Source organism: Oncorhynchus clarkii, chromosome 24 (genome assembly GCF_045791955.1).
Source record: "Oncorhynchus clarkii lewisi isolate Uvic-CL-2024 chromosome 24, UVic_Ocla_1.0, whole genome shotgun sequence".
Lineage (NCBI taxonomy): Eukaryota > Metazoa > Chordata > Actinopteri > Salmoniformes > Salmonidae > Oncorhynchus > Oncorhynchus clarkii.
In genome coordinates this window covers 5,264,587-5,289,235 of record NC_092170.1, presented here as the reverse complement: position 1 = coordinate 5,289,235, position 24,649 = coordinate 5,264,587, and the positions used below count along the sequence as shown (strand labels likewise).

The following is a 24,649-nucleotide window of genomic DNA, read 5'->3' as shown; positions in this document are numbered from 1 at the left end:
CCTGATGGAGTCTGCAAAAGACCTGAGACTGGGACGGGGATTTGTCTTCCAACAAGACAATGATCCAAAACATAAAGCAAAATCTACAATGGAATGGTTCAAAAATAAACATATCCAGGTGTTAGAATGGCCAAGTCAAAGTCCAGACCTGAATCCAATTGAGAATCTGTGGAAAGAACTGAAAACTGCTGTTCACAAATGCTCTCCATCCAACCTCACTGATCTCGAGCTGTTTTGCAAGGAGGAATGGGAAAAAATTTCAGTCTCTCGATGTGCAAAACTGATAGAGACATACCCCAAGCGACTTACAGCTGTAATCGCAGCAAAAGGTGGCGCTACAAAGTATTAACTTAAGGGGGCTGAATAATTTTGCACGCCCAATTTTTCAGTTTTTGATTTGTTAAAAAAGTTTGAAATATCCAATAAATGTCGTTCCACTTTATGATTGTGTCCCACTTGTTGTTGATTCTTCACAAATAAATACAGTTTTATATCTTTATGTTTGAAGCCTGAAATGTGGCAAAAGGTCGCAAAGTTCAAGGGGGCCGAATACTTTCGCAAGGCACTGTATGTACATGAATGTCCAATCAACTGAATTTACCACAGGTGGACTCCAATCAAGTTTTAGAAACATCTCAAGGAGGATCAATGGAAACAGGATGCACCTGAACTCAATTTAGAGTCTCATTGCAAAGGGTCTGAATATTACGTAAATAATGCATTTCTGTTTTAGTTTTGTTATACATACATTGCAAAAATGTTTTGTCATTATGGGGTATTGTGTGTAATTTGCTGATAATTGTTATATTTCATCCATTTTAGAATAAGGCCGTAACGTAACAGAATGTGGAAAAAGTCAAGGGGTCTGAATACTTTCCGAAGGCACTGTACATGGCCTTTTATGACGTCTGACTTATTGATATTCCAGATGGCACCGAACATGTTTTCTCCTCTCACAATACTTCAGAGGTCTTCTAAATCGGACAGTTGCTCACCATCAGTCAACAACAGTCAAATCTGAAAACAGAAAGGGTGTTTCATCTTGCGCTGTAAATCTTTTTCCTTTTTCTTTCTTCGCTGTGACCGACACTTGGATTCAGGATTCCTATCTGAAAAGGTCTAGCTATACAGTATATCCCAAAGGTAGATTTTGACAGCTAAGTATAAGTACTGCCTTGTTTCTACCATACTGCTTATCACCATTACTAAAGGCAGGACACAATGCAATGGCTCCTTCTGAGAGACAAAAAACAACAGCTTTGTGTCAAACTACCAGTGCAGCTCCCAGGAAACCCTTGTAACCATTATAATTAAACCACTGGCCCAACGCCTACCTCCGTTTCACCCGCACCGTCACCAGACTCTGTACGCACACCCAACTGCCGCCCACACACAACAACTCTCAAGATATCATTACAGCTTAACAACAGACTCTAACCAGCTGTAATTGTCGACCCATTATCTCCACCGTGGCGACGTGGAGGAAGACGTTCTCTTCTTGCAATTCTACCGCAATTCTCCTCCGTTTTATAATAGACGCCGCAACAAAAACACTGACATGACTACTAACTGTTCAGTTGTATTGATGGATTGTCATGGATAATATTGTAGAGTTTTTAGGCGAGTTGTTTTTTTTCCTTCAGGAGAACCAAAAGAGCCATTCCTGTAAGAGACACGATTGTCAATGATCATCCACCACAACTCGAGCACATTCTTGAAACAGTGAGGGTGCGATTGATGTTGACGAACACAATGTTCCTCAACACACATTTACATAGTGTTTTTACCTTTGACCTCACACGGAGCGTCACCAGCATTCATTTTAGACTCAACGGGAGATAGGATTCATTCAATCCCTCACACACTCCACGCGGGGTAAAAGATAGCATATCTCTCTGCAAACGTATAGAAACACAGATACACGGCATGTTTTTTGTTAAGATTTCACATTTATTTAGATCTCTGTTGCTTTTATAAACAGTCCTTGACAGTAATCAGACCGCAAGTGAAACACTTCTGTCTCATTCGGCACCATTTAGGGTGCTTAGGGATAGTTGGTGATGGAAACAGAACAAAATGTACACAAAATTACCTTGCAAAAAAAACAACATTGTTAGACAAAATATACATTTAATTTCTCATACATTTGCTTGTAGGGTTGATCAGTGGCTGTGCATTTTATAGTTGATGCCCCAAATAAAGGGATAAACACAGAGAGGGTACAGACAGGCTTCTGAAAAATAAGAAGCAAATACAATTGGTTTCGTTGGCGATTCGCTCCGTTTATCATGAGGTTGCTGGAGAGGAGAACGAGCGCCAGTGAACTCAATATAGTTCTGTAATTACAAAAATGTAGTGATCAACAGCGGAGTGAAAACCTTGCGACTCTCACGGAAGGGTGAAAATCAAACGTTTCAAATGACAAAGAGAGGCATCAGACCCTGTGCAGTCCAAAGGCCATTGCATGGCATCATTGGCACGACTCCAACAAAGTATTTGGGTTAAGCGTGATAAGTGCAATTTACAGTGGCACCACTCGATGACCTTGTGTTCCTCAATCTAATCTCCTCACTCCGGCAGAGTGAGACAACGCTCTCAACGGCTTACAGACTCCCATCAGTTGAGGAGTGGCTATTGGATGGAAACCGCCGAGTTCTCCAGTTAAAGTAGGTTGAGTGAAGGTCAATGGGGTGGGGGGGGGTGTATTGTTGAGAGCGCTCTTTAAAGGTCTGACCATTAATGTGTATTGATGAGGAGCTCTTTTCTGTCTGGGGAGCCCAGTCCCTCACTGTGTGGTCTGCTGACAGTGGCAGCAGCTGTATCAACAGACACTTACAATGTAGCGCTGCAGCAGACAGACAGACAGACACAACCTGGGCTAAGGACCTCAGACGGTCATGTGGTTAAACACATACACACATAAATATGCACCCCCCTAAACACACGCACACACACCAGGCTTAACCCTCCACCCCCTGGCTTTTTACTGGCAATGACAGAGTGACCACCACCAGAGGACCATGGGGCCAGGTCATGCTGCTGACAGTGATGACTAGGGCCAGGTGGAATCGGTGGAAAAGTCCCTTATCAATACCCCTAAAGTCTTGTCTGTAAATGCAATTGGTACGATTGTAGATATGAATGTATTGTAGCTGTATTCGTATCGTAGTGCCATTTGGTTTGAGTTTGAGTTGAATGCCATGTTAGTCCCTCAGTTTGTTTCCGTCTAGCTCTGCCAATGAGATCTATCGGCTGTTTGATTACAGAGTCATGTGGATCGCATAAAAGATGTGAACATATATCAGGTATGATGATGGGGGGGATACCTACTTTATGCAGCACATCATGATATAGTATTTAAATCTTTTTTTAAAGGGTGGTGTATAAGAGTACATCCCAGTCTTTTCCCCTCCCCACCCATCAGTTCATATAAAAGTCCTTATTGCTCTGAGTTCAACTCGCTCTTTGCTCCATTGCATTGTCAATCATGTTGATGGTTTTACTCCTTGATCTTCTGTGATAGCACTCTGCTCAAAGGTTAGAGTTCAGACCAGCTCAAGCAGACAGGGAGTGGTTGGAGCACAGTCCTGTCAGTCTCTTTGCAAACAACCAATCAGTGGATCTCCTCCAACTTGAGACACTCTCACTCCCCAGTCCATCCCCTCACTCCATTCATTTTGACTAGGGTTGCAGAATTCCCTGAACTTTTAATAAATTCCCTGGTTTTCCAGAAATCCTAATTGGAAGATTCTGGATTCCCTGCTTATTCCCTTCTGATTTCGGGAATCCTCCAAATGGGATTTTGGGAAAACCAGGGGATTTATTGAAAGTTCCCGGTATTTTGCAACCCTAATTTTGAAAACGTGTGGTCATCTGAGAGGAGCAGAAGTCCTTCAATCTATATGAACAACATAGGCTCATCTGAACACGTTTCCAGTCCCAGTTTCATAGTCCTAGTCGATACCCCTCTCCTCTTTCTCTCTCTACTGGATACAGACGTACTTCTTCCACCACGACTTGGACAGTGTCTTCATCTTATCGGCCGTGCTGCGCACCTTCCTCTCCCGCCGCGCCCTCCTATCGGCGTGCTTCATCCCCACGGCGATGGCCGCGTCAAACACCTCCTTCAGGTTCTTCTGGGTGAGCGCCGAGCACTCCACGTACGCCACGGCGCCCACTTTGTCCGCCAGGGCGCGGGCGTCCACCTCGGCCACGGGCCTCTCCCTCCGCCGGGCCAGCTCGATCAGCACCTTGACGTCCTCGCGCAGGTCACACTGGGTTCCCACCAGCAGCATGGGCGTGAGCGGGCAGCGCCGGCGGATCTCTGGGACCCACTTCTCCCAGACGTTCTGGAAGGAGGCAGGGCTGACCACGCTGAAGCAGAGGAGGAGGGCGTCGGTGCGCGAGTAGCAGAAGTGACGGAGCTTATCGAATTCATCCTGAGGAGAGAGAGAGAGAAAGAGAGAGAAAGATGATGTTATATAAAATCCATCAAGGTCTAATCCCTAGGTAGTAGAGTTTTACCAACTCCACTGTCTGATGTATTTCACTTCAAGGTTCACACACAAACAAACCAGTTTCACACCAACACATTGCAGTAATCGCTTTATAGGTCAATGCAAAACAAGCAGGCAGAATGTCAGTGGAAATAAATGGTGGTGATAATCTCTCCATAACAAACCGTGTGAGAGAAGTCTGTTTATGTTGAGCAGTAACCTCCTCTTTCATATCACACTGATCTCCCAAATGAACACCGTGGAGCCACAGAGCCTTGGGTAACAAGGGCCTCTCACATCCTTGATTACACAGATTAAGGCTGGCAGAAACTTGACACAAATCCCTCTCTCTTTAACCCTTTTCAGAAGCCTGACAAGGAAAGGTACGTTTTTTATATTCAGTAGCCTCTGAGTGGAATAGTCTTTTCCCACACTTTTCTTTTCCAAATCATACTTTCAAATTTAGTGTTTGCAAACTGAGGTGACGGCGCAGAGATATTGGCTAACATACAAAATGCATCAATCTTGCTGAGCGGGGAGTGACTTTTTTTAATTAACAAGGCAATTCTCAGGAAATCAGTTATAAAATGTCTGTAGCAAATTGAGTTACATAACCATGATGCATCTGCAGAAATCAACTATCATTCTGCAAAAATCAACTATCATTCTGCAAAAATAAACTATCATTCTGAGGACTAAGATGTTTCGTTTTTGGAAACATGTCTTATTATAAAATACATTTTATTTAAAAAAAAAGAAATTATTCACCCCAATTCCACATTACCGAAATGCGTCCAGAGGAATTTTTTTGGGGTAATGTTATTTTAAAAAAATATTTAGAAGAACTTAACTTATTTGAATAAAACAAAATATGTTTGTTGTAGTTTGTCAATAAATCATAAAAATGGTTTACTAGTTGAAGTTGACATTAAAAGTATAATATTTATTACATACAAACAGTGTCTCATTACCGCACCACTTTTTCAAGTTCCTGTAAAAACTACAATCAGTTTTTAATAAATAACGTTTTATTCACCCATGGTGGATCATCTAGAGGAGTGGTCCTTAGCTGAGCACAAGTTAAGTTAATGTATTCGCTTATATGCTTTCATAAAAGGTTATTATTCTCAAACACCCCCTTTACCCCACTTGGCTTTCTCTTTATCGAAATGGTTAAAGAGCTCAAATTGTATAATTTCATTAGACATATTTTTATTTTCAGTGTTATGTTTACTAACCTTTATTTTCATTAGGAGGGAGCAATGTAAAAAAAAGAATTATTCGAAATATAGATTTGTTTATTACTTTTAGGAACTTCGAAAACTGTTACGGTAATGAGAATTTTGTGAATTTGTTGGTAAAAGGCATTTCTGATCAAAAAAACACAATAATTATGCAATAGATAAGTACAGATCCTAATCTCAGTGATTCAAGAAGGCATTTTGTGATTTTTTTAAATAATATAATTTTTTTTACAGTTTTATGAGAATGACCTAACAGCCATAGCAGCAGTTGCTATCGTATATCTCAGGCGTTCTAGGGGGCGTTATTTGTTCTCCTGCTATGATAGTGCATATATGTACAGTAAGTGTTTGTTGACTTTGCATGTGTTTGCCCCAGCTTTCTGTAGCTGTGAGAGTGGAGGATTTAGAAGTTGTGTACAAAGTAAATAGATCCATTCAGCCCTAAGACGACTGTGAGGAGTTCACTACAGTGCATGTACGCTGGGAAGTGTTTGGGCCTTGTGTTCATTCCAATGGTTCTGAACTCTACACTCAACCAAACACAGTCAAGTCTTCTTAGGAAGGGCACTCAACTTGTACTGCACTGACTCAGATGACTGATGATTGGCTAAAATAAACGGCTAATAAGATGATAGTTGGAGCTGTGTTGTTAGATTTCAGTGCAGTCTTTGGTGTTATTGATCATAATTTGTTATTGAAAAAACTCACTTGTTATGGCTTTACATCACCTGCTGTCACATGGTTGGAGAGTTACTTATTAAATATAACTTAGCGAGTATTCTTCAATGGAAGAACATCAGATATGTACTGCCGTGCGGCAGTTGACTTGGGCCACTGCTCTTCTCTATTTCTACAAATGATTTGCCACTTGTCTTACAAGAAGTTAAAATGACTATGTCTGCTGATGATTGCACCCTCTACACATCAGCACCTACAGCCAGTGAGCTCACTGAGACTCTTAATAAGGACTTACCTTATTGTCAGAATGGGCGATTAACAATAAACTGGTCTTAAATACATCTAAAACCAAAAGTAACGCATTTGATTAAAAGCATTCTCTTAGACCTAAACCTCAACTGGAGTGGTGCATAAACCTGAACTCCTAGGGGTAACATTGGATGATCAGTTGTCATGGTCAAGTCATATTGACAAAATTGTAGTGAAGATGGGAAGAGGAATGTCTCTTATAAAAAGATGTTCTGCGTTTTTGACACATATCAACTATACTAGTTGTTCAGGCTTTGATTCTTGTCCCATCTTGATTACTGTCCGTTAATATGGTTAGGTGATGCAAAGAAGCTGCAGCTGTCTCAAAACAAAGCAGCACGCCTTGCCCTTAACTGCACACACAGAACTAACAGTTGAAGTTGGAAGTTTACATACACTTAGGTTGGAATCATTAAAACTTGTTTTTCAACCACTCCACAAATGTCTTGTTAACAAACTATAGTTTTGGCAAGTTGGTTAGGACATCTACTTTGTGCATGACACAAGTCATTTTTCCAACAATTGTTTACAGATTATTTCATTTATAATTCACTGTATCACAATTCCAGTGGGTCAGAAGTTTACATACAATAAGTTGACTGTTCCTTTAAACAGCTTGGAACATTCCCGAGAATGATGTCATGGCTTTAGAAGCTTCTGATAGGCTAATCAACATAATTTGAGTCAATTGGAGGTGTACCTGTGGATGTATTTCAAGTCCTACCTTCAAACTCAGTGCCACTTTGCTTGACATCAAGGAAAAATCAAAAGAAATCAGCCAAGACCTTAGAATTTTTTTGTAGACCTCCATAAGTCTGGTTCATCCTTGAGAGCAATTTCCAAATGCCTGAAGGTACCACGTTCATCTGTACAAACAATAGTACGAAAGTATAAACACCATGGGACCACGCAGTCGTCATACCGCTCAGGAAGGAGACGCGTTCTGTCTCCTAGAGATAAAAGTACATTGGGCCGAAAAGTGCAAATCAATCACAGAACAACAGCAAAGGACCTTGTGAAGATGCTGGAGGAAACAGGTACAAAAGTATCTATATCCACAGTAAAACGAGTCCTATATCGACCTAACCCGAAAGGCCGCTGAGCAAGGAAGAAGCCACGCCATAAAAAAGCCAGACTACAGTTTGCAACTGCACATGGGGACAAAGATCGTACATTTTGGAGAAATGTCCTCTGGTCTGATGAAACAAAAATAGAACTGTTTGGCCATAATGACCATCGTTATGTTTGGAGGAAAAAAGGAGGGGCTTGCAAGCCGAAGAACACCATCCCAACCGTGAAGCATGGGGGTGGCAACATCATGTTGTGGGGGTTTGCTGCAGTAGGTGATGGTGCACTTCACAACATAGATTGCATCATGAGGGAGGAAAAGTATGTGGATATATAGAAGCAACATCTCAAGACATCAGTCAGGAAGTTAAAGCTTGGTCGCAAATGGGTCTTCCAAATGCACAATGACCCCAAGCATACTTCTAAAGTTGTGGCAAAATGGCTTAAGGACAACAAAGTCAAGGTATTGGAGTGGCCATCACAAAGCCCTGACCTCAATTCTATAGAAAATTTGTGGGCAAAACTGAAAAAGCGTGTGCGAGCGAGGAGGTCTACAAACCTGACTCAGTTACACCAGCTCTGTCAGGAGGAATGGGCCAAAATTCACCCAACTTATTATAGGAAGCTTTTGGAAGGCTACCCAAAACGTTTGACCCAAGTTAAACAATTTAAAGCCAAATACTAATTGAGTGTATGTAAACTTCTGACCCACTGGGAATGTGATGAAAGAAATACAAGCTAAAAGAAATCATTCTCTCTACTATTATTTTGACATTTCACATTCTTAAAATAAAGTGGTGATCCTAACTGACCTAAGACAGGGAATTTTTACTAGGATTAAACGTCAGGAATTTTGAAAAACTGAATTGAAATGTATTTGGCTAAGGTGTATGTAGACTTCTGACTTCAACTGTACATAAACAACATGCATGATAGTCTTTCATGGTTGAGGGTTGAGGAGAAATGTACTAATTCTCTGCTAGTCTTTTTAAGAAACATTTGTGTGTTGAAAATGCCTAACCACTTGTAAAATCTATTTGCATACACTTCAAACAGACATAGATACCCCACGAGACACGCCACTATGTGATTCTTCACGGTACCCAAACCAAATCCAGATTTAATGCGTCACTCATGTCATCGTGGAATGCTCTGCCACAAGAGGTTACTCAGGCAAAAAGCAAATTTAGCATTAAAAAAACAGATAAAAAATGATTTATCACAGTGCCTCTCCTCTTTATAAAGATCATATTTAACTGTACTGTTTGTAAGAATATGCATATACTAAGTGTGTAAATAGTATATTTGTTGTCTCATGGTGTCTCTCCTATAAAAAAAAATATATATATATTAAATTTAATGTAATATGTTACGTTGTTCTTGACAAAGTACAGAACAGTAAAAGACATGTATTCATATGTTATATGTGGACCCCAGGAAGAGTAGCTGCTGCATGTGCAGTAGCTAACGGGGATCCTTATAAACTAAACTATGCTCTCTGGGCTGGGTTGTAGCTATAGAAGTGAAATTACGACACCACCCATGCCCAGAGAGAAAACACCAGGGCTTTCACAACCTGTTGTCTTTCTAGAACAATCTAACCATGTTAAAAAGGCTTAGCATGACGCTCAGAGCTCAGGCGCACAACTCTCAGTTACACCAACCGCGCCTGCCTATGCCTGCAGAACTACAGAGCAAGGGGGCGGGGGGAAAAGAGGAAGAGAGCAGAACGAGATTAAAAAAACAAACATGCATTAACAGCTACTTTCTGCGATTGCGTCGTCTCCCTCCCTCCTAGCGGTTGCCACACAATGTGGCTTCAACCCAGATCTGTTCTGTACTAATGAGTTCCCGCCGTTCTAACGCCTCTAACCATTCTCAAATCCCCCCTCCCAACCCCCATCCCCAAAAGCTATGCCAATGGATTTGCCTGGATCTCACTTCAGATGTAGAGTGGCAGCAAAGCCCAGGAATTCATTTCTCTCTAGGGGGGGTGTTAGAGAGACATTCTCAGGAGAACCAGCGGGCCCCACAGCTGCCACAGAGTAGTGGTAGAGCCTGGGAAATAAGACGGTGCCCCAGAATGCTGCCTTGAGCAATACCCACCAGCAAAGACGACATGCAAGACAAAAGCCAACACCGTCTCTGACTCTAAAATCATGTAACATGTATGAGAACCAAGCAGAAGAAGGAGAATGGCCGTTGAGGAAGTTCAGTGGTGCTCAGCATAATTTTTCCTCTGGGCATACATGCCTGTGACAGAGAGGGGTGAACACAGCACCAATAGGTCGAAGCATACTGTGTGTAGTATGTGGAGTGTTGCTAGGGTTCTCACCTGTCCAGCAGTGTCACAGAGCTGTAGCCTCACAGGGTGTCCATCCACCTGCACCACCGCTGTGGGGGGGGGGGGGGGGGGGGGGTAGAGAGGTAGAGGTAGAGAGAGAAAAAAAATAATCAGCGCGGGGCTATAGTCCCATCTGCCTCCACATTACTCCACCTGACACTTTAAACAAACATACACACACACAGAAAGGAAGAGACCCCTGACATATGAGAGGCCAGCCCACCAAAAATATCCTCTGGGAAAAACAAAGGCAAGCCGGTTTGACGTACTTCATACCCCCTGGACGCAGTGAACAGAAAGCTCACCCATCCCCCTAACTCAGAGTGGCGGTCTTGTCTCGCCCACCCACTCGCCCAGTTAAAGTAAAGGCAATAACTTCTCTCTTTCATACCATATTCTGTTCTTTCAAGCTTTGAAAGTCCTGCCAAGCTGTCTACAGAGGAAACCAAAGCGGATTTGTTTGTTTAGTGACTCTCCCAATAGCTCTCTCCAGATTGGAAGAGTGCTATGAGTCATGTCACTAGCAGTTTCATTATAGGCCATGTTTCAAAAGAGCCCAATGTGGTGAAGCTTATGGAAGTGTTTACAAGGCGCCCAGGATATATGGTCACATCACCTGATCAAAGAGCTGTGGGGACTAGTCCGCAGCAGCATCGGACTACTCCTCATTAAACCCAGCGCCTATTGTGCAATCATTCCCCAATCCCTGACATATGATCTGCCTCGTATTCTACTTGGGCCCCAAACTCTCTGCCCTCCCTCTCTCTCTCTCCATCCCTTCCTCCCTCTCTTTCCTCTACCCCAAGTGTCACCTGTGGAATTGCATAACTGCCCAGAAAACAGCTTTCAAAAGAGGGCTCTGATTCCAGGGACGGATAAATGACATCATCAAATGGGGCCCCAAACTGCACAATCCCTCTCTGTCATGAGGGAGAAAGACAATCTCTGCTCAGAGCCATTGCAACAGATGTGTCCATTCCATCATAGCAGAGAGACGGCTTTCAGGTCAAGGCTGACAACAATGGCCAGAGTTGTGCAATCCAAAACCATGCCTGCCTGCTGAGAAGCATGTTCAACAAGAATGTTCTGTTCATTTTAGGCCTTATAACTTGGATTTCTGGGGGCAGTGAGAGAGGGATGAATACTAAGGGTATTCGTGTGTATACGTCTATTAAAATATGTAATAGTCTCATTCAAAACCTTCCATAGTGGTTGGCATAAGTATAATTAGGTGTTTAGAATGATGGAATGGTTATAATAGATGTATATTCCTGATGAACGGATAGGTAAGGGCAGCTGTATCTATCATTTTGAATGGCCATAAAGACGGTGTCACATTTTCCTAATCAAGCCTTCCCTAGACTCCTAAAGTTATCATGTCATGTAAGTTTAGATTCATTCAGACATTGCGTTTTGGTGGAGGTTTCCTGAGATCAAAGTTTATAGCGACAACTTCAAAAGGAAGAATAGGCCTCTCCTGAGATAATGACGCGCTAACGTCAGTGTGTGCGGGCGGGCGTTGTCATCACTTGCCAACTGAGGATAGTTTCAACAAGTATGCCGTTTAAGTTTTCAACCATTCGGTACGTTAGACAAACATTTGCTGGTCGCTACGTTTTGGAAAATGGAATTCTGCCAACTGGAAATTACAACAGGCCCGGGCGTATAAAATGACCAGGGACCATAATTTGTGTGCAATAATACAAATATCTGCAGACAGACGGTCGCTGCTGTTAGCCTCGAGGGCAGCAAAATGACACAAGAAAAGTTAGGTGATTCGTTCCGCAGAATGGGTGGCTGCAAGACAGAGCCAGCACATTTCCCCGTTACAATGTAACAGATGTCCACTATGGTCAATTAAGGCTTTGTTACAATGTAGCAATGTGCAATATATGGGTGTTGGCCCATAGTCAAAATCAAAACGTAGCAATGTGCAACAGAAAACATGTTTTATGTGTATTTTATCTGGCTGGGAAGTTGCAGATTTGATGTCTGTAGGAGACTAATCTATCATTATTTATTTTTCCAAGAATAGTGCCACAATAAATGGTTTTAACTGGCTCACCTGAAAAGTCATCAAACGCAGTGGGGACGTACTTCGTTGGATAGCCATTCGTTGTGTAGCTGACAACTAGGCTGGTCTTCCCAACCGCTCCATCGCCGAGCAGTACGCACTTCAACACCCGCTCCTGAGCCTCGAGTGGCCGGGTCGTTTTGGGTTTGTGCGGCGGCACTGGAGGAGCCATGGCCTGGTTATAATCCATTGGAACTGGAGGTGACATCCAGCACTGGTTACGAACACCTTTTCCTTACTCCAGTAGGAGCAAATAAAGAGAGCACCATGAAAATGTGTTCTGTAGCCTATAATATATTTGTCAATTAGACAGGTTGGTCTATAGTCGTTTTTTTGTTGTTGTTGTTAGAATTCAAAGCAGTAGTCTTGTGCTCTCCAAATAACTAATACTCAGTATGTGTAAAAAGTTGAAAACAGGCACTTCTCTCAGGTTTTGAATACTCCAATCTGTTACACGTTGGAGGAGGGTCTGCTTTATAAGTTCAAGCATGATTTGACTATTCCCTCCCCTCTTCCACCACTGCGCTTTGAAAGGAAGTGAGTTGATGGGCACGCCTTCTGTCAGTGGCAAAATGAACATATTCATGTTCCTGTAGGTTTATGTACTGCAGGGGTCCCCAATTACATTCAGCCCTGGGCAGATTTTTCCTTGAGCGGATGGTCGGGACCTGAACATAGTTATAAATAAATTGGGAACAGATTTCCTAAATTAAAATAACTTTGTGCTGATTTAATGAGGATTTTAGTCTTTTATGTCCAACAGCGAAAATGATCATATGTATGTATATATGTGTGTTTTTCTGCTCAGAATTTGAGAACCCTGGTGTTCTGTCTTCAAATGTAGTATATTGAACACCTCACATAATTAATAGACATGCATTTGTGTAGCCCACCATTCCCTGTTCCTATACACGAAGAGAAAAACTTGAAAGGCAACCTTTGGAGAACTTTGACATGCATTGCCCCTTTGGGAATTTACCTGCTAACTATTTCAAAGGAGGGCCAGTAACTCAAAACATAATTCTACAAAAAAATGTTGGCCCTACCCATGGCTAATTGGCGTTGTCAAGCAGTTAGTTGTGAAAGGAGACATTTCTTTGACACCCTACCTACTCAACATGTTTGACAGGGAGTGTGGCACACCTTTGACAGATTTAGGCTGATACAATATTATTTCAATGGCCGACATTGAGAACAGATTCAACAGAAAGACAAACGCCTATGTGCCTACAAACTAGGCCTAATACACATTAATAACACCTCGTTTGAGGTCAGGGCATGTCGAGACTTGTCAAGGTAAGCCCAGTTTAAAAGGCCCAATATCCTTCTGTCACGTGCCGACCTTTAAATAAAGTACAAACTGAAACTCCAGTGAGGCCCATGGTCGAGTTTGGACTAGGCCCATAAATTATGTCGCCTACAGCGCTATATTTGAGCCTTGAGCAGGCAGTACTGCATTTGCCGTCGATTCCGTCATTTCTGTTTAACTTTACCATTGGGGTTTCCCTTTACCAATTCTAAAGATATCTCAGCCTCGTGGATATCTGCATATTCAATTCTGCAGAGTCACTGTCAAGGCGCCAATCAAGGCGACTTCACAGTATCCCAACTGGCTGTCCATCAAGTGTAAGTGTCGTTTCCAAAACATCAATCAAAATGGAGTGACACCCTCACGATGAATCTGTGACACAGTATGACTGTTGCAGTACATGCGTCAGCTTTTGTCGCCTCCCTGTGGTAAAAAAAGCCAGTCATCAAAATGCTCTACCTCTTTTCCTTCCTTTTAGTTGAGCTTTAAAACGTTTACATTAAAAAAACTTGGTTTTCTCTCTCTCACGCACACGCACACACACACGGTAGTGTGAAACGCAGAAAGGAATCAAACACTAGACTCCCGTCAAAATGTTGATTTATTTTTCAAGATTTTGCCTAATATATACATATATATTATTGCAAGATTCAACGTTTGGGTACCCTTTTGTTTTTTGATCATACAAAATGATTCATGTTGGTCTATGCATAATACAAGTAATGACATTTCATTTGAGGTTTGTTAAGACTTGCTCTCGTGTCCTTGCCTCTTCTAAGGGGTCGTGCAATAAAGTCTTCCTGCGAACCATAACTCATCTCACCACTCATCTTCCAATTCACCATCTACCAATCTACCAAGGGTTCAGGTCTGTCGTGGGCTTCCGGCATCCCTAGTCCCGTCTAGTGAGATCAGTGCGACATACTACAGGAGGGTGGGAGACATCAAGTGTTGGCGAACAGGCCAGATCATCTAACCATGTCCTGGGAAAAAGTTAATTCTAACTCTTACAATTAAGAGCTGTGGCACACAGTCAAAACATACAATAATAATAAGGCAGGGGGAAATGTACCCTTCAAAAACAGGTCTCGGGTTATTACTAAAGCACACTGACAGGCTGTGGTGAGGACCCGAAGGCAATAGATGTAAGGAGGTGGGAATTTCTGTGGCAGCATAATCTGAAGTGTTTCTTTGTACTGAAATGGTAGTGATGACGATGATGATTGTAAATGATTGTGAAATGACTCAAAAAAAAAAAAAAAGCCTTGGTTTTCAGTCCGACGTGAATGGCCTGTTCCAGAAGACGTCTAGGAGCAGTTATCTAGCTAGTCATTCATTCCCGGACGACTCCAACGGAATTGTTCCACTGCTCTACGTTCGCCACATACTTCGCTCTGAGACTGCCGTCGTTTAAGTCGTTTAACGTTTGGTTAGCCAGGCAAAGTCATTCAGTTCATGCACTAATGGGACTGTTGATAGAAAGGCACCCATTGAGTCATCGCTCTCAGAACACCCTTTCAGGCTAAACGTAATCTCAGAAACCCCAAAACTAAAATCTCACGGAATTGCGTCAGATGCTCATTTAGGTTCTTGGGTGAGATGTATGAGAAAAAGATACTAACAAGATAAGTCACCACCCCCCTAAACCGAAACTCTCAGCCCAAACATGGGCCAAATGTTCCCTCCCCTTCTGAAATTTGAAAGACACAAACACCTGTGAAATCTTGATTTGTCAGGTGATATTTAAAAAATAAAATAAAATCGGCACACTGGAGCAACGTTCCTCGTTTGTCGTCGCATTCCAAAGTCAGTTGGCAGACTCAACCATACCGTCCTACGTTTGCGTGCATCTGTCCACGAGAGATTAGGCTCGAGGGTACCCTCTGTGTGGGTGATTGGGGTTCAACGTTTGGGTAACAGTACCCCTCCATAGATCTTCAAATTGTCCATCTAGCCCTTTTTATTTTTTCAACTCCTTTGCATGAACACCTCCGATGCATTACCAGAAGGACATGTGCGTGCCTCTGTTTCCATAACAATTGTCCTGTCATTATCAAACCATATTCTGGCTGGCAATGAAGGAGATTAATAGAACTGTTTCAGTGCTCCAACACCAGAAGTCTGGTTTAACCGTCAATACTCAGTACTGTATTACCCAGATTCATTTGACCTCAATCTCAGATGAAATCCTAATTAACTGCATTTCCCATAATTCCATTCTCACGGATATTTGTATCTTTAAAAGTCATACGGTGTACATTTTTGATCATTGTCTTCTCGACTGTGAATTCCGAAAAATGCATTTCGAGGCCTGGTTCTGACTGTGCTGTTGCATCCTGCAGCTGAAGGCCATTTTAGAAACCTCACTGGTTGTACAGTCTGTTGAAACGAGAACGGAAGACGCTCAACGTCGGTGAACACAAAATGTTGTGGGGGTGATCACGTGGGCAAAAAGAAACAGAACATTTGAAATGAAAAGAACAGTTGTGGTTTTAATAGCTCTCAGGTAACAGGTTCAGATCAGCGAGCTGCATGTCAACTCACACATACTTTGTACACACACACACACACACACACACACACACACACACACACACACACACACACACACACACACACACACACACACTCACTCGTCATGCGCACAAAAGTGCCATCATTCCCTCACACAGACTCTACCACACACACATCCCGATTCCAAGTGTTAGGCTGCTATGAATAATGGTGAACTCCGGTTTGGTGAACTCCAATTTCTGACCCCGTCCTAACTCCTGGTGAACTCCAGTCCTGCTGGACTCTATACTGAAGTTTTTACTTCCCTCTGTTCAGATATATAGCTGTCAATAAGGAACCCACTGTTCTCATAGAATCGGAGGTTCCAATCAGTCTTATTATTTTACTGGACTGCAGCTGTCTGTACCATTCAAGCCACAATCCCCCATGTAGGCCATGCCTTAAATCTCCCTTTGAAACAGCAACAACTCTCGTCCAGATATCACTTCCGTTCCCTCATCCTCACCCAGTAGCAACCTACCCTATCCCACCATAACAGTATCATCGTGTCCCAACCCCATGCTTCGACTCCCCACACAACCTGCCCAATCTCAGAAGCTCCGGCCTTCTGGAGCTCTGAGCAGACTGCCGAGTAAGACATCTGAGTGACAGCCTGTAACTCCTCCTCTTCTCTGCTCCTCATCCTCCTCTCCTGTCCGCCGTTACTCTTCATTGTGTTTTGGGCTTTGCACCGCCAGGGGTTGGGTCAGGGGTGGGGCCACCACCTTGGGCAATTCTGTGGAGACTGTATTATTAAAGAGAGGGGTCAATGTCACATGATCTCATTTACATTGGTCATTGACAAAGGTCATATGCTTTTTCCATACCATTTCTCCAATACTGCCAGCTATTACAAATTGAGTACATGTCACAGTGATTCAGAATTCAGTTCAGGGTCTGCAGAGCTGCAATGGAAAACTACAGGAAGGAAAGAGGAATGTTTCATTCCACTGTCGTGCCACAAGATGGCGCCATACTCACATGTCCTTGACGTTGTCAATCTTTGCTTGAATTCCTGCAAAGAAGCCGTCCACTTTTGCCTGGAACATCAAAAGAGGTATTGGTGAGAAACACACGTCATTTGATTGACAGAAGTACCTCCTTTTGCTGAATTAATCAGGAGAGCAGTTGTCCGCAGCGTGAGTGAGATTTTACCTGGTGCTGCCTGTAGAACAGTGGTAGAGAGAAGAGAGTGATCACAGCTGGAGAAGAAGACAGAAAGGGAGGAGTGAGCATGTGTCGAGCCTTCTGATTGAGTACACAGCTCCTTCAGGCTAACAACGTGGCCCGCGCCCTTTTATTAAAATCAAACAATATACAGTGAGCGCCGTCTTCAACTGAAATACTAGAAGTACAATCTGTGACAACGTCAGCATTCGTCAACCAATGGTGTCCGTCTCTACAGGACAAACGGGACATCGTGATTATTGAATGGCAATGCAATAAAGTTATTCAAATGCTGATTCTAACGGTGTCTGTGATTCTCACCAATGATGAGCACTGTAAGGCCGTTACACAGGACTCCCAGGAAAGTCACCAGGTACATCAGAGCCAGGAGCTGAGAAGAACGGGAGGAAACACACAGTGAGCTCCACATACACAATTGAATGCACTCTTTGCATGAAGCATGGCAAATCCCATCAAAATGTAAACATATTTAGCGGACGACTTTAGCCATTGCAACTTAGTCATGCGTGCGTACATTTTAAGTGTGGGTGGTTGTCCCACCTAGCTATCTTAAGATGAAAGCACTGAACTGTAAGTCGCTCTGGATAAGCGTGTCTGCCAAATGACTCAAATGTAATATGTAAATGAATGCATGCATCACATGTTAAAATTGCACATGGTCCCTGACAAATGAATGAGTACGTGTTTCCCAGATCATCCGCCACAACCCTGCTGGAGTTGGTGTAATACAACTCAGTGGGTTGTCACTTACCCCCATCCTGAAATGTGACCCCCCCCCCCCCCCCCCCACCCACCCTCTCGGAGAGGACAAAACTCCTCTCGTACCCTGTAACTGGGTGAACAGCCACCTGTGTCCCATGTCACATACCGGCCAGGTCAGGGTTGAGACCGAGGGACTTAGGGGCTTCTGGGGCTCAGGCTCAAGGCTACGTGGCACAGTCACACTGGCTCTCACTAAACCGAGATAAGTCACACTAAGTACTCCTGCTGCTAATTTACATTTAACCCTTGAAGCATTATGGTGCTACCAATATGACTGTTGTTGATTCAACGTGCCAAATGTTTTAGTTCTACTTTCCTGGTAAACCGGAGACAAAATGAATGAAGTCTAAAAGGAAGGTTTCTAGCAGAATCACTTTATCATTTGACAACGAATTGAGCTTTAGATTTTGTCATTAGCCGGAAGATTGCAAGCATACAACATCTGCTGTATGTTTTGCCTTACTATGACAAGGGAACATGCTTCACCGATATGTCAGGACTGACCCTCTGTAGAAAGGGTTCTACCTGCAACCAAAAAGGGTTCTTCAAAGGGTTCTCCTATGGGGACAGCCGAAGAACCTTTCACCTTTCAGGTTCTAGATAGCACCTTTTTTTTTCATGTTCTGTATGAAACGCATACATAGGATAGGGAGAAGGAAAGGACAAGAGCCTTTGTATGGCCTCGGCAAACTGTTAAAAGTAACCTTCGCATGAGCACTATATGTTGTTTTAGCCTCCATAAAAAAATGACACCACTGCACTGCTTAGAGAGCACACTTGTAAAGGGAAGATGTTTCTTATTGTTACCCTTACAATACGACCCGTTTTTTTGTTGTGTATCGTTCGCAATGCAAAATTTAATACAAACCCGAAGTTCTACAAACTCACAATTGTGCTTTTGCTGCCAGTTTGCTGGCAAAAGCAAAATCTTTTTTTGATAGGATGTTTTCTGTGATTCTTAATGTAAACATGTAGGGCAGTAGTGTATCTGTACAGGCACTCCAGTTATCAGTTCCTTCATAACACTGCAGCAGTGTGATGGCTCTCCATGCCCGCTACTGCATTGCAAACCCAATAAAAGTTTACCTGTAGTGACTTTGGGTAAGAAAAGGCTGTACTAAATGGATGCCACTCCGATGCGACCGAAAACAAGGACACATTTCATGCTGCGGGACTGTATGTACATGATTATCACAATCATATGAGCCACAGTGAGTTGTGGGTATGACAGCAGCTGTCTCTGATAGGGGCGCTGTTCGGAAACACAGTCGCCATTTGGCGACGGAAGGCATAACAACGTCGTCATCTCCAGTGAACGGGGAGGCAGGCTGATGCCAGTACAGAACAGAACAGAGAAAGAGAAAAAGATGGATAGAGAAAGGGGAGGGAGGGAAGCCTGCTCGAATGAAAGAGAGCAGAGCCCAGACAGCTAGATGTAGTAATGGTGTAGTAAATCCGCAATGACAAGATGGCCTCCTGTAAACACGATAGTGGACAGGGTTCAAAAGACAAGGAGAAGGGAAGGAGATTAAAAGACAGACAAAGAGAGGGAGAGAGAGAGCAAGACAGAGAGAGAGAAAGAGAGCGAGAGAGAGAGAGAGGGTGTATTTTTAGAGACTAAAGGTCTATGCCATTCTGAAGGACTTCCTTGTGTAAAAAGTTACTTGAACCTTAAGTGAACGAACTAGAGATCGAGAGGAGCCGTCGAAAGGGGAGCATATAAAAAAGTTACACGGTCATATTCTGGCCAATTCCAGATGAAGATCGATGAGATCCAACACCCAGGCAGTCTCACCTTGAGAGAGTCAAAGAGGTTTCCAACCAGGAAGAGATTCTTGAGTGAGTTAGCAGCAGAGACGACTGTGACGATGGTCTTCTGCGTGTATTGGTCCGCCAGCTCCCCACTGAAACTGATGTCCAGGTCCAGATACGCTCTGAGGAGAGAAAGAGAGGGGGGTAGAAAAGGAGGGCTCAGTGTAGAGGTGGAGCGATGGAGATAGAGTGCAGGGTCGAGGAAGCAGGGAAGAGGGTGTTGATTAGAAAACGAGTGGTCGTCGCCACCAACACACCCGGATGCATGCACAGTTTGTTGTCTCATGCCTCGGTTATTTCCAGCAGCGCAGATACTAAAGTAAAACGTTCCTTTCAGATCCTGATGGATGAAGTCTATCGCCTGTTTTTCATCAAACAGCAGTGGTTAGCCTAAACAAATCCTAAAACACACTATCGTTTTTTTTTAAAGGCAAGCCCACTGGACTGTGAGCCCTGGCAGGATTTATGTTGGAAGGTGAGGGGAATCCAGCCAATTAAGAAACTATTCCTGAATTCCACTCCCACTGCATCATTAGAGAAGAGAGGAAATAAACAAGAGTGGAAGGGAGTGGGGGATGAGAGAAAAGAGGAGAGGACTGGCGAGTCACTCACTTGAAAGGGTGCACTCCGTCTCCCATGTTGAGCACTTGCAGGATTTTATAGTAGAGGCTGACTGAAACGGTGAAGCACAGGGCGCCCAGGGAGATGGTGGAGATGACTGTGATGATGCTGAGCTGGAACAAGGACAGCAGGCCAACCACCAGCCCTGTGAATACCATACCTGTACGCTCTGTGTCCTTCCAGTAGATCAGATCCATCACTAAGGAGAGGAGGAGGGGGAGAGGAGGGGAGAGGAGGGGAGATCAGAGGAGAATAGATGGTAACAGGGGGATGGGGAGGGGAATTGACAAGAGAGAGAAAAGGGAGAAATAAGAAAGCTTCATAGTCTACATGTTCTCTTCACATATAAACCAATGAGGAACAGAGTGGAAGCTAACATGGACTCAGGAGTCTTCATTGAAGCAGGGTGGGGGAGGGGACAAGCCCATGCATTTGACACGTCCTCTATTTTAGTTGGTTTGCAAAAGGCAGCAAGGACAGTCACAGCTGCAAGTCTCTCCTCCTCACTGTTCCTGCCTATGTGTTTTTAACAAAACCCCCACAGCATCACCAGCCAGTCAGTCCCTGTTTGGCTCTGACTCTCCAGTGTTCGGTGGGCCAGAAGGCCTTTCAGCCGTGCGTAGGCAGAGCAGAGGGACAGTGATAACCAGGCAGAGAGAAAACACACACAGGGGCCGGGGGAGACGTCAAGCCTAACCTGGGCTTAATATAGCCTGCACTCTGTATAGAGCAGGGGTGGGCAACTCCAGTCCTCCAGGGCCTGAGTGGTGTCACACTTTTTCTCCATCCCTAGCAAACACACCTGATTAATCAAATTGCGTTCTAAACTGAAGATCATGATTAGTTGATTGTTGGAGTCAGGTGTGTTAGCTGGGGCAAAACTGTGACACCAATCAGGCTCCAGAAGACTGGAGTTGCCCACCCCTGGTATAGAGGAAAGGCGAGAGAAGAGTAAAGAAAAGAGGAGAGGAGAGAGGGACTTTGCAGGAACCCTGAATTTAAATGTTGACTCGGAGAGCACCTGCTGACAGTCTTCAAGCCCGCTACCACCCCCTCTCTGCACCCTGTCCGTCTCCCTCGATCAGTCACCCAGCAACTGGAGCCGCTGCGACTGGGCCCTCTCAGTGTCAAAATGGAGGCTCCCCTGGCCTAACCCCTCCATGGAATAGTTAAAAGTAGCTACAAACAAAACAAACATTACAACCAAAACACTGATAGCACAGTGTAATAAAGCTGAACACCAGCAGCTCGCTAACCCTCAGACGTGGTAAACTGCAGTGACAAAGGCATGTGGTCATTACTCCATGGCTATTAGTGTATGAGTGAGCCTGGGAATTAGAATAGAGTGCACTGATATATCTGACCAGCAGGAGGACTATTTATAAACATTACCACAGACCTTTAATACCCACAAAGCCTCCAGCACACACACTTGTCCATTGTCCCAACAGGTGGAACTGTAGCAAACAGCCCTCTTTGATGTGTTGGCACTTTGCGACATTGACCAGCACGTGGTAAGACCGTTCAATGCACAGACTAAGATCACTAAGAAAAGGAAGACATACCACAGCAAGTTAGACTAACGCCGGGGCAAAACAAACCCCGCGTGTGACTGTCCAATAGGTTGACTCTATACTAAGCCATGACTATATTGGTTGATGTTAATATAGTGATATAATGAACTCTCTGAGAAGAGTACAGACAACATGAAGCGGGGAAGGGGGAGGGGGGAATACACACACACGCACACACACGCACACACACACACACACACACACACACACACACACACACACACACACACACACACACACACACACACACACACACACACACACACACAGATCAAAATGAAAGCTGCATTTGCCATAATCTTAGTGAAACCTCTCTATCTGTGCCAACGCAGCACTCCTCTGACTGAACTAACCAACACAGAGCTGAGCACTGACTGCCTGACCGTGAATGACTCAATCGTTACATCAACATGAGACATTACCAGTCAACCAATTGGCAGCCTGACCTGGCATTACTTACCACCACAACTATAACCACCACCCAGCCATTGTAACACTACGGTGCGTGCGGGAAGTCCCAGAGTGACCCTGTGAAACACCTTGGCTCTGCCAACCCTGCTGCCCAAAGAGGTAACCCTGTCAAATGGGGGCACAGATCAGCTGATCACGCTACTAGCCTCTTACATACAGAAACAACCACACAGATGGCCCCTACATGCTGTAACAAAGCTATAACCCAACTCCGGATGGTCACCTCTAGGGATGGGATGAGCAGATTTTTAATGGACCAAAAAGTGTTGTTTATGCCATGGGAAAAAAAACATTGCGATACTGGTCCCATTGCTAAGCAGGCAGACCCACACAACTCTGCACAGTTGGTACGGTCTCAAACACTCCTGGTCAGTGAGTGGTCAAAATCCCCCCAAAGACCCATGGCTGTAGCTGGTCTCCTGACGTTCAGACTCCTCTCCAAACTCACGGTCACTAAATGCATGGCTCTGCAGTGGACAGACAGTCAGTCCCTACATGTGGAAACGCCCCGACGGCTGAGGACGACAGGCACTGAAACTCTAACTGTGCCCTGATCTTGCCGGTGTCTGAAAAGAGACACTGCTTTGCCCATTCAATAGGTCCCATGCCTCCCCGCCTAGTCAACTCACTGATAGATCTAAGTGTGCCGACTGCCACCGTCTCATATTGTCTCCATCTTGTCTCTCTGAGGCCAGGGTCTTACCATTAATGTTGGCCATTTTGGTTGCTGCTCAGGCGATCCCCCTTCTCTCGCTTTGACTCTCACGCAGTCCCCCTGCTCTCTCTCTGCCACTCTGAGCTGTTTTTGGCCTCCCCTGCCCCGTCAGCAGTACAGAGACCTTTCAGCCAAAAATAATCTGCCCAACAGGGCCCGCCCCCTTAAGACTCATGGAGACTCCAATGTAGATAGACAGATAGATATAGAGATACTGTAAGATAGATACCCAGTACACTCACTTATTCACACATTTAGTACATGCACAGACAGAGACAAACCTTGAGACAGAGAAACGTGTTGGTATACACATAGATAGCCACAGCTGGATAACATAGAGGACAAAACCACAAGAGACCCAAAGAGACATAACCACAGACATTCAGAGAGAAACACTCACATGGAAACGGACATAGACACAGACAGAGAATGACACAAAACACTTACGTAAGCAGAGACCGAACAGGCAACAGCTAACAAAGGAGCAGGCATAGAAGTAAATGCACATTATTGTGACATACATACGGTACCGTGCTACCCGTAAGTACACACTCTTAGAAAGGGTTCTATGACTGTCCGCATGGGAGAACCCTTTTTTGGCTCCAAGTAGAACCCTCTGTGGAAAGGGTTCTACCTTGAACAAAAAAGGGTTGTTCAAAGGGTTCTCTTTGGACAGCCAAAGAACCCTTTCAGGTTCTAGATAGCACCTTTTTTTGTAAGAGTGCAGACAATAGCTCAAATAGCCTCAAATTCTTCAGATGCACATAGGGGTAATCTAACCTGTAACCGGCTAGTCCAACCTCACAATAGACATGGGGAGTAAAACACGTTCTGACACATTCAGCCCCATTCTGATACAGAAACCAGATGGTTTGCTTTACATGATATCTACAAACCCTTCAAGCCTGTCAACAGCTTGACCCGCCATTAATCACCCAGGGTCAGTGTGAGGGGGAGTGGACAGTACAGTCCACCCAGCCCCCAGTCCACCCAGCCCCCGGGCCAGCCACCCCCCAGTCCACCCACTATAATAAGATAGGAAGACATGCCAGAGGTCCATATTGAGTGGCGCCCCCCTTGAAGAGTGATCCATATCGACCATGGAGTCCGGAGAAGATAGGTTTCATCTCTCACCCCTGCTCTCTCTCTCTCTCTCTCTCTCTCTCTCTCTCTCTCTCTCTCAATTTCAATTTAAGGGGCCTTATTGGCATGTGAAACATATGTTTACATTGCCAAAGCACGTTGTGACGGCCCTGAATTATTTTGAGCCGTCTCAGTGCTTCTCCTTCCAATAGGGTGCTTTCCCTTTAATTCCCAATTAAATAGCCAGCATCAGCTGCGCAAAAGTGGCGTTTTGTGATGGAGACGTGACTGAGGATGTGTTCCCGAAGCTTCTCTATTCCGGTTGTTTTGTTGCTGTTAAACGTGTGT

At 44.1% G+C, this 24,649-nt stretch overlaps 1 protein-coding gene and 1 pseudogene across 1 annotated transcript; both read right to left on the bottom strand.

Annotated features, from left to right (window-relative positions):
- Positions 1 to 1,929: 1,929 nt before the first annotated feature.
- On the bottom strand, positions 1,930 to 12,665 carry LOC139382910 (rho-related GTP-binding protein RhoU-like). The gene is made up of 3 exons (XM_071127174.1): positions 12,205 to 12,665; positions 10,131 to 10,189; positions 1,930 to 4,439 (listed from the first exon to the last, which is right to left on the bottom strand). Exons 1-3 carry the CDS (start codon positions 12,419 to 12,421, stop codon positions 3,984 to 3,986), a joined length of 732 nt encoding a protein of 243 aa, XP_070983275.1. The 5' UTR covers positions 12,422 to 12,665; the 3' UTR covers positions 1,930 to 3,983.
- A 1,440-nt stretch (positions 12,666 to 14,105) lies between these two features.
- The window catches only part of LOC139382680 (reticulon-3-like), a 27,682-nt pseudogene continuing 17,138 nt past the window's right edge, over positions 14,106 to 24,649 (bottom strand).